The 16682-nt window shown below is 43.0% G+C and overlaps 1 protein-coding gene across 1 annotated transcript in view; it reads left to right on the forward strand.

The window, feature by feature from the left end:
* MCC (MCC regulator of WNT signaling pathway) overlaps positions 1–16682 on the forward strand; it is a gene marked incomplete at its 5' end in the record, with an annotated part of 397198 nt that overhangs the window by 304576 nt on the left and 75940 nt on the right. Inside the window, 2 exons of the mRNA XM_080682125.1 lie at positions 5367–5509; positions 15458–15600. Coding sequence (XP_080538251.1) covers positions 5367–5509; positions 15458–15600 — 286 coding nt within the window. The remainder of the gene's footprint in view (positions 1–5366; positions 5510–15457; positions 15601–16682) is intronic.

Here is a 16682-nt window from a genome sequence, read left to right on the forward strand (position 1 = left end):
CTTGCAGTTTCTTCAGCCCAGGAACACTTTAGCCAGGTGGGAACATTTCACACTGTAACCAAATGTCTGTGAAGTGTTTTCCCGTGCCTCATCTCATTTAATCCTCACAGAAGTCCTGGAGTAGGTAGATAGGAGACTCAGTGGAATCCTATTTTCTTTTCATTAGCCAGAAAACTGAGATTTAGAAAGTTTAGAAACTTGACCTGACTAAAAAGAAGAAGTGATGGATCTTGAAAACGACTTCAGGTTTTCTCACTGTGCAGAATATAGTCAAATACTGCTGCAGTTAAATATTTTACCCTTTGTTTTCCCTGTGTGATCTACAATAATAATCTGCCTTGTGTTGATATTTACTGCTGTGTTGCTGACAATTACCTGAAAGAGAAGTTGGGGTGCTTCACTGGGCTGGAAAAAGTTTAGCTAAATCAGAAAGCAGTTCTAATTAAGGAAGTTTATTCATATATATAAAAGGCTAAGTTGACTTGTGCATGGGCAATACATATAAAGCTCTTGCTGGCACCAGTCGCACACGTGTTTCCATCTGTCATTGTCAAACATGAATTTGGTTGACAATTCTATTATAGAAAAATGGTGAGTAGCGATATTAAAATATTTCTTCTAATTAATTTCCTTTCAATGTGCATGAATTCATGCACTGGGCCACTAGTGATAAATAAATTGGCCACTTGACGGTCTCTTTTCTTCTATAAGATGGTTGCATCATCAGAATATGCAGTACTAACAAACAACCCCAAATTTTTAGTGGTTTAAAATACTAAAGGTGTGTTTCTTCTTGCTGGGAGCTCATTGGGTCTGGAGGGAGACTGTGCTGTATTGCCCTGGCCCAGCCTCCCAAGGTGATGAGCCTCTACCATCTGGAACATTGCCAGGCAGCCATGGCCTGGGGAAGGGAATGGGGCAAATCCCACACCAGCTCTTAAAGGCTTTGAATAAAAAATGATGTGTACTCACTAACACCTCATTGGTTAAAACAAGTCACATGGCCATATCAAGCTTCAAGGGAAGTATAATCTGACTATGTGCATGGGTGGAGGTGAACCAGTCTTGGTGAAGGCCCTGTTGGCTACTACAGGGGTGCTGATACTTACACAATGTGCACCCCACACCCCACATAAGAAAATACTGGATGGAAATGAACACCATGTGAAAAAGGATTGTGTTAATAGATTATGAAAGAATGGATGTTTTATTTTTATTTTATTTATTGACAATACTACAGATGTCTCTCACTTTCTCCCTTTTTGCCCCCCTCTACCCAGCCCTTGCCCAACCCCAGGCCTTCCCCATGCTGTTGTCTGTGTCCATGGGTTATGCATATATGTTCTTTGGTTAATCTCTCCCTGTCTCCCCCACCCCCCACTGAGATCTGTTATTCTGTTCCATGCCAGGAATGGATGTCTTATTATCGTTTTTTAAAAATGTCTATAACATACTTAAATTTCAACTTAAAAACCATGCAAATGTTAAGTGGTAATCATAGAAGTAATACCCCTTTTTTCTCTATAGTTGTCATCATTGTATTATCTTCTCGAATGAGGATTTACTGGGATACCTGCCATAGGTGACCTTATATGGAGGTGTGGGATCGAGCCAGACCTAGCCCAGTGGTTGGCAAACTGCGGCTCATGATCCACATGCAGCTCTTTGGCCCCCTGAGTGTGGCTCTTCCACAAAATACCACGTGCAGTCGCACACATACAGTGCGATTATAACTTCGTGGCCCATGCGCAGAAATCGGTTTTCGGTTTTCAAAAGAAATTTCAATCATTGTACTGTTGATATTTGGCTCTGTTGACTAATGAGTTTGCCGACCACTGACCTAGCCTCTGTCCTTGTCCAACTGAATACCCGCAATCCCAGGTTAAAATATTCTCACAGGTCTTGGAAACTCGGGGTGGTGAGAGGCCCCGATTAGTAACAGGACTAGAGTGTGATGACAGAATCAGGTCTCACTTTACTAGGCCCATCCTGCCCATGTGGGAGGTTGCCAGGGCAGGAAAGCACCCAGCGTGCACAGAGCGGCTTTGTCTGTCCCAGGTACCGCCCACTCATCTTCTTCTGCACTGAAGTGCCACATTCCTGGGGTTGGCTCTTGTGCAGTTTAAGGGGAGGCTTGACAAGGGTGTTTTGTTGGGTTCTTTGGCTCCTGCAGGTGATGACTTGTTTCTTCCTACACCGCTGCCCTGTGGGAGGGCCTCTACTTCCCCTGCTCCCCGGTTTGGAAAGCCCAGGGGATTCTCACTAACGTTGAGATCAGCATTTCAAGTACCTTTGGCTGCGTACAGTGAGTGTGCACAGAATGGGGAGGTTTTTAACGAGGTACCTCTCGGGGATGTTGATTTATACAGGTGAAACCTTAAATAAAGTCTTCTCAATCATTCATCCACATAGAGGCTAGGAGTTTTGATAACGATTTCCCAGTATTCTCTTTTCATGGGGAAAGGAATCCTCAGGTACCATTCCACCATCTCTTCTACTCCCACCCTCACTTCCGTCCATGGTTTTATTGTCCAGTAGAGAAGGTGTGACCACCTGAAAGCTGTGACCACAGTTCCCTTCAAAGTAAGTATCATAGTGACTCATCCCCCTCGCCCCCGCCCCAACCAGGGCACCTAGCACAGTATCTTAGATATCATGGGAAATCAAAACATACCTATTAGTTTTAGAGGAAGCATAGACTTACAGAGGCTTTCTACCACTTTAAACGCATAATTTTGGTAAAATATAGAAAGTAAAGGAGATGTCGTTGCCATCAGCTAAGAAATGTCCCCCAATATAGCCTTATTGTTACTCCCAAATGAACCCCTTAGTTCCAAGTATACATTATAAGTCTTTTTTATCCTTTTAGCTATAGGCACTTTTCCATCCAACTGAATCATCAGGCTTCCTGTTGTCTCTTGTTCATAATCGCACCCTCCTGGCCGGCTTTGCAGTTAGAGCCAGGGGTGATGATGGCACAATGCCAGCTATATGTTCTTGTTGCCTGGTCATCACCCATCTGATCTCTCTGCAACCTGGGCAGCCCCATGGGATCTTACCTTTTGGGTAGCTCCTAACAGTCAACAGGGATGCCCAGAGTTGTCTTGGTGGTTACCAATTGGTCATATGCTTTTTTCTTATATAAACACTTGCACCTCTTCATTTTTAAGTGGGTTTTGTAATTTCCTGTCTGCCTTAATGGCCTGTTGACCTATAAAGCCTGTAAAGAAGGAAGAATAAGGGGGAATTAAGGGAGAGTGGGAGCTCGCAGAGTTTGTAAGGGGAAGCAGTTCACAGTAGTTTGTAGCCCTTGAGAACTGAATATAGAAACCAAAGAAGAACCAGTGAGGTGGCATTGGGGGGAAAGCCATGGTGTAGACGAGATCCAGGCTAGACCAGGCTTATCCTGTAATTATTTTAGGATTTGGAATCAGTGACCTTCATATGAGGGTGAGCTGCATATGCACATGTACATACTACACACACACACACACACACACACACACACACACACACACTTTAAAGATAGGAGTGAAGACCAATAGCAAAAGCCCATAGATATTCTGCTTGGATGGAGAGGAACAGTATTCCGCTGTTTATATATTCCAGAGAAATACGCTCTTTCAGGTATTGACAGATGCTGTCTTTGACACATGTCATTTTGTGCACTTCTGGTGTTCCTTTTAAAGTGTGGTGGGTCGTGGATGAAAAAGGCATAACTTTGTAGGAAGAGTATGTGTGGCCTGGTGCAGATTCATCCTGCTTAGGAAAGCTTCCAGGTTGACATGGCTTCACTCGGTGCTTCCACTTAGTTCCCATGTGTTTGACTTTGAATGGAGGTTACTGGATGTTTCAGGTTGTCTCTAAGCACAAAAGTCATATCACAATTTCTTGGAGAGTAACTGTCTCACAAAAACCTGTGAGAGAGCGTTCATCAACCTTGTTGCATCTGATCTTGTTTCTGGAGCTCTGAGAAGCCCTCGGGATTTTTCCACATTAGTACTGATCAAGCCATTGTTCAGGGTCCTCTTTAGAGGTGTGGTCCTTGCCACAATTTATACCAATGCATATATCAGACTCCTGTGCTGAGCACTTGTGTTTCAGTATTGGGATGGGCTTAGTGCAATGTCCTACTTGTCTTTGAAGGCTTTTCACCCCTGCCCAGTAGCTTCTGCGTCACACCATGGAGAGCCCAGCAGATTTAGGGAAGAGAGAGGACATTGAAGGTAGTGGGTGAGAAGTCTTACCCTTGCCTGTCTGCCACCAGCCCCGCAAGTGCAAAGGGGGCAAGTACACATGGCTCTTGGCTTTGGGAAAACCTTGCTAAAAATGAAATAAAAATTCTTCTACTGGACAGGAAATTAATCAGGGCTGAACATAGTAGACAGGAACATAAGCTAGACTCCTTGTTCCATCATTGATGAGTGTTTTATTATTATGGAAATGAGATTAAATGCACAGGGACTGGTGTGGGGTTCTGAATAGGGAGAGAAATGAAAGAGGTGAACAGATTCCTTAGAATTTAAACTCTGGCAACAAAAACGTTTTTTACAGCATCTGCTGCCTCTTAGTTTATCAAATGCTGAGCAGGGGACGCTCCTCAGCCTCTTTTGTCGTTGTTTCTGCAAAGTATCCTTCATGACAGCGTGACACATGGTGGTTCATTCATTCCATGACACTTCCCGATCATCCACGGTGACCCAGGCCGTATGCCAGGTGCCAAGGCTGTTTCACAAAAACATCTAGCCCCTGCCTTCCAGGAGTTTCCAGTCTGGCCTGCAGAGAACCAGCCAAATAAGAAATGGTGTCATACCACTCAGGATTCTTCTGTTCTTCCTGAAACAGAACCCAACAGACTACAGCAAAAAAGGAAGGAATGGGTAAACGGGAAATTAAACAGCCATAAAGGAGCTTGGGAAGGAAGCTCTGGGGATATATGGACCAGGAACTAAGGGACAGTCTCTTCAGAGCCCTCAGCAAAATCGACTTCATGCACCCTAGGTCCATTCACTTAAGATTCAAATTCCCAAAGAAGGCATCCAAAGGACCCAGCTTGGGCCCCTTCCCCACTTCTTGGCTAGGGAAAAGAGGAGGCTTGGTTAGTCCCACAAAGGTTATGTGCAGTGGCAAGGGGATCTTTCCCCAAAGAGAGAATGGGTGGCAGAGAGGCCAGAACTCAGATGTTTACATTGTAAAATTGCACTTCGATGTGTCTCTGGGGATTGCTGGTCAGTGAGCAGGCGTATGTTTTATCTTGGGCATGCTCATTGTTGAAGTTGTGATGAATTGAGGCTATAAAACTTAGAACCACTAGCCTATAGGTATGTCAATTCATTGCCATTTCTTTCTTGTTCTCTTGATTCCAGTGTGAGCAGTCCCACCTCATGAGAGAGCATGAAGATGTCCAGGAGCGGACGACGCTTCGATACGAGGAGCGCATCACGGAGCTCCACAGTATCATTGCAGAGCTCAACAAGAAGATAGACCGTTTGCAGGGCACCACCATCAGGTAGCAGCCTCTGGTCGTGATTTCTCTCTGCCCCTCTGGGCTGTAGCCTGGGTCTTGGAGTTGAAGTCACCCCTGTGAATTACAACGATGTCTTATTTGTCATTAAGACTTTTACAGTTGATACAGTAGTTTCTCTTTGCTTTGTTAGCCACGCACTTTCCCCTTATTATTCTGTTCTGCTTAAGGGTAGCAGTCGGAATCCTCTGTTTATTGATAAGGGTGTGGAATCAGAAGTTGAGTGAGATGCTTATAACAAGTTCTAAATGGAACCCCTCTTCCTGAGAGACCAGTATCCCTAGCACACCTTTTATTCACCAAGTCTGCTCTCCATCTGTAAACTGTGGGCCTCCGTGGGAATTTTGAGAGATTTCAGAAGGAGGCTTATAATGTAGGCTTCTAGATAATCTAATATTTTGGCTTACCTCAGTTGATTTACCAACATTGGCTTACCCTTTTATAGACTCCTAAGGTGGGGACAGGATTTGATCCATCACTAGTGAAAAAGTGGGGGCTTAATATGAAGGGACTGTTTCTTCCTTGCTTATCTATCAGTTGGCCCCTGAGTCTCCTGCACACAAGCCCGTGTTGTCTGCCCTGCTGTTCAAGAGAGAGGTTTGCTTTAAGTGATGTACTGAGCCAAGGATGAGAACTGTTATCTTCCTGCCTGTGCGCAGGAAACAGCCCTGAAGAAAGCAAATGGTTGGCCCGTATCTTTATGGAGAAAGAGAGCTTTGTTTGCTGAATGTTTGCACAAGCCACATTTACAAGAGTTTTAGAGGCAGCTACTTTAAACTCTCCCTCTCAAAGTCCTGTGTTAGAAGAAACTTGGGATGCATTTTGTTCCAACTCTTGGGAGTCGGAGTAATGACAGGGCTACTTGATGAGGGCCCTGATGGGCCTGTGTTTCCTGGGCAAAATCGTGGAAAACTTGACACTGAACTGGAGCCACACAATAAATTTCATATTCTAATTTAGAACTCCAGACTTTTAAATTGTATCCTGGCCTTCAGAGTGATTGCAGGTTAGCAATGCCTGAGCAGAGAGGAATTTTCAGCCCAGAGAAACGATTATAGCAGATTTAAAGGAGGCTGACAGAGTAAATTGGCAGATGTGTAATTCTCATTAAAACATGTTGCACTTTCAACACTTGAAGATGAAGGCAAATGGGCCCAGTGAGTTGTGAAAAAAATGCATCACACATCACCTGGAAAACGCAATTTCAGATTTTAAATTGAATATAGTGGCCAAACTGTTCCATGTAAAAATATAGTGAGCTTCTAGACCATAAACATTTATGAGTGCCTCTTATTTAAAGGAAAATTGCATCTGTGCAGATGTCACATTAAATTCTGCCAGTTTTCATTATGTAAATGAGCTGACCCCTCCTTGCGGGGCCTCCCTGAAGGGCTGGAAGACATGCGGACATGTGGGCCAGTAAGACAAGGCTCTTCTTGTCCTCTGAACTCCAGCGGCTAAGGCATCGCCCTGGCCCCCAGCACACCAGGAAACTGGTTTGCCCTCGGGTCCTGAGATTCTATGATAGGTTCAGTACAGTAGCAGCCAGACCCTTGGACGAACGCTAACTTCCCTAGCATAGCCAGGGTCTAGAGATTTGATTATCATTATAGTCACATACAGTGCTGGTACCTTACAGAATTGCCTTCACTTCAGCCTGGGTCTGACTTACGAATTTATTGGAAAAGCTGAAAATTATTAATAAGGGAATAGTTTATGTAAACTATGATATATCCACACTTAAGCAGTCAGAGTGGGGATTTACAAAGGTCTATTATTAGTCAGCTCAGGCTGCTGTAACAAAATACTACAGATTGGATGGCCTACCCAACTGTGGAATTTATTTCTCACCGTTCTGGAGCTTGGGAAAGACAAGATTAAGGTGCCAGCCAATTCAGTTCCCAGTGAGGGCTCTCTTCCTCATTGGAAAAGGTGGCCTTCTCAGTGTCCTCACCTGGCAGGGAGAGGGCTGAAGCAAGCTCTCTGGTATCTCTTCTATAAGGTCACTAATCCCATTCTGAGGCCTCCACCCTCAGGACCTCATCAAACCTAATTATCTTCCAAAAATCCCATCTCCAAATACCATTACATTGAAGGTTAGGCTGCAACATATGAATGGCAGGGGGTGGGGGAGGGCACAATTCAGTCCATAGCGGAACGTCAGGTGATGAGTACATTATGACCTGAATTCTTACCATGATAGACCTAGTCTACCATACTGCACCATTTGGGAGATAAACATTTTTCAATGCCCTAGAGCAGTGGTTGGCAAACTCATTAGTCAACAGAGCCAAATATCAACAGTACAACAATTGAAATTTCTTTTGAGAGCCAAATTTTTTAAACTTAAACTTCTTCTAACTCCACTTCTTCAAAATAGACTCGCCCAGGCCGTGGTATTTTGTGGAAGAGCCACACTCAAGGGGCCAAAGAGCTTCATGTGGCTCGCGAGCCACAGTTTGCCGACCACGGCCCTAGAGATATAGTAAATGCTCCCAATGAGCAACAGTATTGGTGCTGCTTTTTTTTGGTGTGGGGGTGGGGGTTGCAAAAGGTGGAATGGCTCCACTCATTTATATACTCAGAAACCCACTTTTAAAGGTTGTAGAAGTCTTAGTTCCCAAGGAAACTGCCTCCATCAAAGACTATAACAATGATTCCATGGACTGCCACCAGGTCCTTGGCAATGAAGAGAGTTACTGTACTGGCGGGGGTGATTGGTCTGAACTATCAAAAGGAAATTGGATTGTTGCTGTATCATGGGGCAGGGAGGACTATGTTTGGAACCCAAGGGCTTCTCTAGGTTACCTCCTAGAAATTGCCCAGTGGTAAAAGCTAGTATATTAGAACAACTTGGAAGAAGGAAGTTATAAATACAAACTTAGCCTCATGACCAGTTACAAATAACTTAGTGAAACTTACAGTTTAATAGTTAGGTTACATGATATCTAGGTGGATTTGACATTGAACTGGAAGAGGAATGATCACTTAACAATGGATGTAATACCCGATGGGACTTGGGGTCTCCCGTTTTGAATGAGGGATGGTTACAGAAGTTTGGTGTCCATTGATATTGCAATTTGAAAATTTTAAGTGTAAGGGAGTGTATCTGGTTGTCTTGTAAACAAAGAGAGTAGACTATCATGAACATTGTCTGGCACCTGGTACAATTCCCACCTCCTTTCTCTACACTCCCCGGAATCAAAGAGATTGGACCCTGGGGACTACTTCCCAGACTCTCTTAATTACTGGGTTCTGAATACAGTTTCAGCTCTGCCAATGAGGTGCACTTGCATGGGATGGAAGACAAAAAGGGAGGTGGAAGCCATTGTCCCTCAGGCCATGATGGTGGCAGCTGATATACAGGCTTTGGTGACATGAGGTCCTGCATTGACTGGTCAGACCCTGGAGCTCTGGGCAGGTGTGAAGGCAGCAGCAGTTTCCAGACCTTAGAGAGGACCCCAGCTATGATGGTAAACCTGACAGCTCCTGGGGCCTTCATCCACCCTTCTCTTCTCCAGTCCTTCCATGGTTTTGCTAGCACAAAACTGCCTACATTAAATCCTTTCTACTTGAAACATCCAATGTAGTTTGTGTTCCTAGCTGAACCTTGCCTAATGCTTCCTACATCCCATCTCCAGGAATAAACAATGACATTTTGTATATATGGCCTTCTAAAAAAAATTTAACTTGTGGATTTTTTAAACAAATTGGGTCATATAGCACACACTGTTTTGTAATATGTGCTTTTTCACTTAACTGTATCTCATGAGTAGCTTTTATAAATGCTCATCTGACTTGGGGAGATTATATACTAGTAATGGGAAGGGGGAAATGGAAAAATACATCAGTAGCTCACTTTGGATCTGGGGAAGGAGGTGTCTAAGCAAATTAAACATGAGATATTTTGTTTCCTAAGATTATTTTCTTTTTCCAAAAGCTACTCATAAAAGCATCGACCTTTCACTACCAACTCTCATGAGCAGCCATGTTTTCTGCTGCATTTCCCACATGCTCACCAGCCCTCTGCTGTCTGGCTTCTGATCCTAACTGTTTAGCTATGGACTGAATTGTGTCCCCACCAAAATTCATATATTACAGTCCTAACCCTTCATGTGATGGTATTTAGAGATGGGGCCTTTGGGAGATAATTCAGTTTAGACGAGGTCATGAGGATGGGGCCTATTTGATGGGATATTGAGCAACTTTATAAGAAGAAGAGACACTAGAGAACACAAACTCACCCTCACTTCGTCCCTCCCTTCCCTCAACTCCACCCCTCCCTGCCATGTGTAGACACAATGAGAAGACAGCCATCTGCAAGCCAGGAAGAGAGCCCTGACCAGAAACTGGCCATGCTGGCCCTTTGGCTTGGACTTCTAGTCTCTAGAAATCTAAGAAAATTAATTCCTGTTGTTTAAGCTAGCCCGCCTATGGTATTTTGTTACAGCAACCTGAGCTAAGACACTTAAAAAAAAAAAAATCACCAGTGATTCCTTAACTGAAAAATCCCATGACTTTTGCTTGTTACTGGTCCTTTTCGGCAGCATTTGACCTTAAATCTTCCTTCCTTTCTGGTGTGTTCTTTCTGGAAGCTCTAGGACCCTGTAGGTCCTGGATCTTCTCTTCTGTTCCTGAGACCCATCCTCAACCTTGGCTGTTACCCTGGGCTCTGTCCCTCACCTCTTTCACCCTGAATGACCGTAGGCTAGAGAGCACTGACCCATCCTATCTGTATCACCTCACATTGGCACTTAACCATTCTGCTTCCTTGTCTGCAAAACGTTCCTCATTTGGGGAATGAGATACTATCCAAAGTCTCCATCTCTAACATAATTCGATCTCTGAGATCTCAGGCCTGTACCATGAACCTGGCCTTCCTTCTGATCTTTCAACCCACACATTGATCTGTGCACTGTGTCTGTCTGTCTAGCTTCACATTTCTCCATCTCGAACAGTGTAAACAAAGCCTCTTTATCTCCCAGCAAAACACATTGTTTTGATTAATTTCTGGCCTAACAAGTAAAATATACTGAAATAACAATCCAGAAAAATAAGATAGATTTCTCTCTCCCTGTCTTCCTGTGTGGTTGACATACATATTTAGAAGTTCTTGAATATCGATCCTATATCAGATCTTGTTGAAACTGGTATTTGTTGATGGCAAGGATGGCCAGCCTTTCAAAATCTCGTTTGTTCAGTTATTGACCAAAGGATCCAAAGATGGGTCTGAGCCTTCTCTGTGCTGTATTAAAAAATTAGAAGAGGTAGAATTAAAGAATCAGGACTTCACTTATTTCCTGCTATAAATCATGTAAGAGAACAGAAAGGATTACATTTTCTCCTTATATTTAAAAATCTTTGTTCTTTAAAAGAATGATGGTCACTTCAGGGCAGTACACTTTTAATTGTAAAAAAAAACAAAACAGAATGTGGTTCAAAAGGACATAGGTGACTGACAGTTGCCAAGACAGGCAGATGTCCATCTGGGTCTTGTTCACAAATCACTCCAATCAAGTGACAAGGCGTGAATGCACACCCCAGATTAAATAGATATGGACTCTGCTAATGAAGTAATATTTTTATCAAATGCTGCTGAGTCCACAGTACTTCAGCTTGAGGTCTGGAAAACATGATAAGAATTATACTTTCATTGACTTTTTTTCCCTTTTCTGATTAGATCATTTTACCCCTGGCCATTAAAGAGAAGGAATCTTTAAAAATAACTGCAACAGCCTTGGCCAAATAGCTTAGTTGGTTAGAGCATCGTCCTGTTATGTCAAGGTTGCAGGGTCGATCCCTGGTCAGAGCACATATAGGAGTCTTCTAATGAGCGTAGGGTGAGTGGAGCAACAAGTCAGTGTTTCTATGTGTGTGTGTGTGTCTCTCACTCTCTCTCAAATCAATTTTTTAAATTATTTTTTTAATAATTGCAACAAAAAAATTGTTTTCCTTAGGCTCCTATACTCGAGTATTGTTTTGTTGATACTAAATTTAGGAGTTAGGCTGTGATACTAACTAATTGCATCATCTTGGGTAAGTTGCTTAGCCTCTTAAAGCCTCGGTTGTCTTTTTTGTAAAAAAAAAAGGTGTTGCATCGATCAGACTGTCAAACCTCAGAGGGAAGGTAGGGGAGGGTGGGGGTAAGGGGGAGAGATCAACCAAAGGACTTGTATGCATGCATATAAGCCTAACCAGTGGTCACAGACAACAGGGGGGTGGGGGCATGCGTGGGGAGGGTTTTGGGATTGGAATGGGGGGATGAGGACAAATATGTGATACCTTAATCAATAAAGAAATTAATTTTTAAAAAAGGTGTTGGTCCTGGCTTAGATGGTCTCTAAGATCCCTTCTAGTTGGCCAGCCTGTGACATTTCTGCCATGGCAAGCTACCCAGATGTGTGTACAATCTAATGCCTGCCTCCTTAGAAGCGTCTTTTCCTTCGTTGTTTAAGCTAGCAGCAAGCACCAATTATTGCAACTCTAAATAGAAAAGCGGGAAGCACTTCACAAGTGCTTGTAAACAAGTGAATGAAATAATGTACATTTAGAATCCTGTGAGATGATCCTTTATGTTCCTGAGAACTTTGCAATTCCATAATTATGAAACTACCACAATAGTGTATAATTATCAACACTGATCAGTTTATCAAGCTTCTGACTTTTGAGGTTAATATGATTACTTCTTGGACCTTTTCACGTTTTCTTCCTTTTCATCACCACACTAACAGTTGGTGCTCTTTGGGGAGGCATTTTTCCCCCAAAGAAGTAACTTATCACTCGCCAAGAATTACTATATCCACAGCAGAAGTAAACAAACAGTAAAGTCCCTTTGAGATGCTAATGCTGTGTCAGTAGCCAAACGTCTTTACCAGCTTGGTGACTCACTGCTGCACAAAACAGCCCTGAAAACACACCTCATATTTTTGCCATTGTAAAACTGCCATGGGCTGCTGTTCTGTTGCTCTTGATGGATCAACTCTCCTCAATAACACAGTGGAGGGGAAACCCCAGCCTCAGTCTCCTACAGATGCTGCAATCCCAAATTGACTGTCACTTCCCTGTCCCAGATTCCAGCCTCCTTTCAGGAGCGATGCCCATGACGATGTTTAGGTCAGGATATGCAATTCATGATTTCTTCTACCAAAGTCAGTGGGAGAAACAACAGCGTTGCACACTTTCTGATATTTAGGCTTGGTTTAACCTTACTATACCGCATTCTCTGTGACACAGAACACTGCCTGCTCTTCTCACAGGACTACCTTTTTTGAACTGTGAGATGCATTATAATTACTACTAGAGGCATGGTGCATGAAATTCATGCACAGGTAGAGTCCCTAGGCCTGGCTGGCGATCAGGGCTGATCAGGGCCTTCCGGCTGCTGGCCAGGGCTTTCCTTCATTCCGCGCCGCCCCCTGGTGGTCAGCCCACATCATAGCGAGCGATTGAACTCCCGATCTCCTGGTCGAACTCCTGAGAGGACACTTTGCATATTAGCCTTTTATATAGAGAGATATGGAAGAACCTTACATGCTCAGCCCCTCCCTGTGGGATCAAGAATACAAACCTTCGGCGCTTCCCTCTGCTTATTTTATCTGTTTCCGTGCAAGATCTCGGCAATGTTTACTGGAAACCTGAATCCCTATGCCTCACACATTTTATCTTTATCTCTACCATCTAACCCTGATTATTTGACACCTTCACTACAATAATTCTTTTTTTGATCAACAAGTGGCCTGAGTGAAACCGCCCCCACCCCCAGCCTCATGTTTCCATCCTGCACCCCATTTTGGTTTCAGCTACACCGAACCACTTATTCCTCTCCAAGCCTCCACATATTCACCTTCACACCCCTGCCCTATGCTCTCCTTTATAAAGTTCATCCTAATAATCTCTAGAAGTAATTCCTTACAAAGCATAAGATTTGGCAGGCACTACATGTTTTAGAACCTGCCAAGCCAGGATGGTTTAAGGTGGCTTTTAAAGACTTTACATATGCCATTTATACCACAGATACAGCAGCAGCATTTACCTGGCTTTCTTAGCTGTAAAACAGTCTCAGCCAAGCTGATTACATTGGACATGCAACACAGGTAATGTATTCATCATACACAAAATCTCCTGTTAATGGAAATCAGAGTTTTAAGTGCTGATTGAAAGGAGAGCTAAGCCCTGGCCAGTGTGGCACAGTTGGGTGGGCGTTGTCCTATGCACCGAAGGGCTGGTTTGATTCCCAGTCAGGGCACATGCCCAGGTTGGGGGCGGGGGGAGGGAGGGCGAGGACACACAGGAGGCAGCTGATAAATGTTCCATTCTCACACTGAGGTTTCTCTCTTCTCTCCTCCCCCCCCTCCTCTTTCTGTCTCTCTAAAACAAAACAAACAAAACAAAAAAACAGTTTTAAAAAAAAGAAAAGAAAGGAAAGCTGATATATCAGGACACAATTATCAACTACACCAAACTTAAGAGTACTTTTTAATTGTTGTATTTCCTAATTATTGTTAGTTTTGCAGGTGTCTAATAATTAACTTAGTCGTAGAACATTAACCTATTTCTTTTTACCTTCACCACTCCCATTCTATTTCATATTTTGCACATTTGGGGGGCTTACATCTGTTTAACATTAATCTAGATTTGAGTGGCTTTTATTAAGACTACCTTAAAAGCAGGGGCTCAGCTGAATCCCTTCCCTGGGAGGATGTGATTTGTTGAAAGAACCAAGAAGTCTGAAAAGATCTTCACATTTTTCTAATTTATAGATTTGTCTCCCAGCTTAAAATGGCAGTTGCCTCTTCTCCAAGTTCCAGAGATGATTACCACTGACAATCTTGGTCTGCCCCAAACTCAAGACTGTAGACTTTCTGCACATGTGAATGCGCGCACGCGCGTGCACACACACACACACAAACACACATCACAAACTTAAAATGAATGTCAGCCTGAGACACCTGTAGGCTTTCCAACGTCATAATTAAATCCACTGACAATTTTCTCTTCTAGCTCACTTGCAAAAATAAATGCTTCAAAGAGAGTTAACTTTGCTCTCTCCATGTCTGTGTCCAGTGTGTATACAGTGATGAGGGTGGTGTGGAGAGGAAATATGGGTGTGCCTGGAAATATATACTACAATTTTAAGTTTTCTTAGCTTGCTCATAATTAATTCAGAAACCGAAGGTTGAGGGATCCATGAAGGGCTGAGAAGGGATGGATGTTCTTGTGCTAATGAAACATAGCTGCATTTAAGTATTGTCTTCTGGTTAGCAAATGGAAGGAAATAGACCATTGAGTGGAATTCTCTCACTCATTGTTTCCACTGTTCTCCCCACTCCATCCTCTTTTCCTATGCTCTAACCTACTTTCTTTGGGTAAATTACATGTGGTATTTTTTTAGACATGCTGATCCATATGCCTCTCAAAGCATTCATTTTGTTCTGCATGGATGAGGTGCTGGCTTTCTAGTAGCTCTGGCCCCAGGACCTCCTCATGTCCTCTTCCAAGAAGGAGGCCTGCCATTGGGACCCTCCAGGCAATAGAACACTGTTTCTGTCCACCAGAGTCTTCATTATTTTGCTCACTGTAGCATCAGCGCTAGTCCTTTTTCACCTTGGAATTTGAGGGGATGAAGAAATCTAATTTCTTCAGGAAATCTTTGAAGGGGAAAAGTTTATAGTAGGCTGATGGATGGATCTCTTAGCTATATGGGTGTGTATGTGGACACAGCAACCTTTCAGTTTCATATACTGACCATAGATGGGACCATCTATTTGGCCTGAAGAAACCCTGTCCAAGTGGCCCCGGGGGAAGGGGGGTTATAGGGGATGATATCTTTCTCTTTTCTCTCTGAATGTCTTTTTTCTTGTCCTTAAATTGCATATTCTCTAGGAATTTGTCTCATATCTCTGTAAGTGGTGGCCAACTCTCCTTTTTTCTCAGGGAGGAAGATGAGTACTCAGAACTTCGATCAGAACTCAGCCAGAGTCAACAAGAGGTCAACGAGGACTCTCGAAGCATGGACCAAGACCAGACCTCTGTCTCCATCCCTGAAAACCAGTCCACCATGGTCACTGCTGACATGGGTGAGTCTGCCTGCCACAACACCAGAGCCTGGTTTCTATAATAGGGATTTATAGAAATGTGAGGCAGCCTGGCTTAAAATTTAATTAAGTTAATTAAGGAGTTTGGTGAATAGATGAAGGCACATCCATTTGAGTCCCTTACATACTACTGTGTTGGTCAAAATGGAACTGAAGAGTTGAATTCACTTTCTGCCCTGATGTTTGTGATTCAAACATATGTCACCTCTGTTTGAAGATTCTGGCAGAAGAAAACCAGTTATAAAGGCTGCTAGAGTGCTCCAAGTTGCAATAACAATCAGAATTAGGATGGAAGGAATAGAAAGGCTAGAATGGGTGGTGACACATTACAGTGGAAGAACCAAAAGCAACTGTTGGGTAAGGAGGATCCAAAATGACTCTAAGATGTTGATCCTGAGTGACTTAGAGAATGATCATATACCTCAGAAAGAAGTTTGAGACATGCGTTGGGAAATAGATATATTATGTTTGAGGTTGCTGAGAAATGTTCATGTGGAAATATATGGTCCTGTGTGTTTGTATGGTGTGTTTTTAAACTGCAGGTCATGACCCATTAGTGGGTTTTGGAATGATATGAAAAATAAAATATTTTTAAATGAAATAAAATGGGGAAAAAATAGGATGACAGTCTTGTTTCATGAAAATTATTTGTTACTTGTGTATATGTAGTAAGTTGCCATATGAAATGTTCCAAATGTTGGTTGCAGTCAAAATGTTGCAAAACCACTGGACTACTTGGGAGATGCCTAACTGGCTCTTTGGAGAGATTGAGGTTGAGGATAAAGGCTTTGAAGCTATGAAGTAAGCAGATCCCTTTGGTGAAAAGGGTGGAGAGTCAAAATAGGGAGGAGACCCATATCTTAGGAAATGTTCACATGTAGGGGAGAGACTGGAGAAGAACCAAGAAAAGGAGGGGTAAGTGTAGTGCAGTGTTCACAGAACTTAAACTTCATTGAAAAGAGAGACTTGAATCAAATATTACACATTTATGTTTAATTACAAACATATGTAAGAACATTAAAGAACATGGTACCATGAGAATGTATCAAAGGAATTTGATTAAG

Source organism: Plecotus auritus (assembly GCF_963455305.1).
Source record: "Plecotus auritus genome assembly, chromosome: 7".
Classification (NCBI taxonomy): Eukaryota; Metazoa; Chordata; class Mammalia; order Chiroptera; family Vespertilionidae; genus Plecotus; species Plecotus auritus.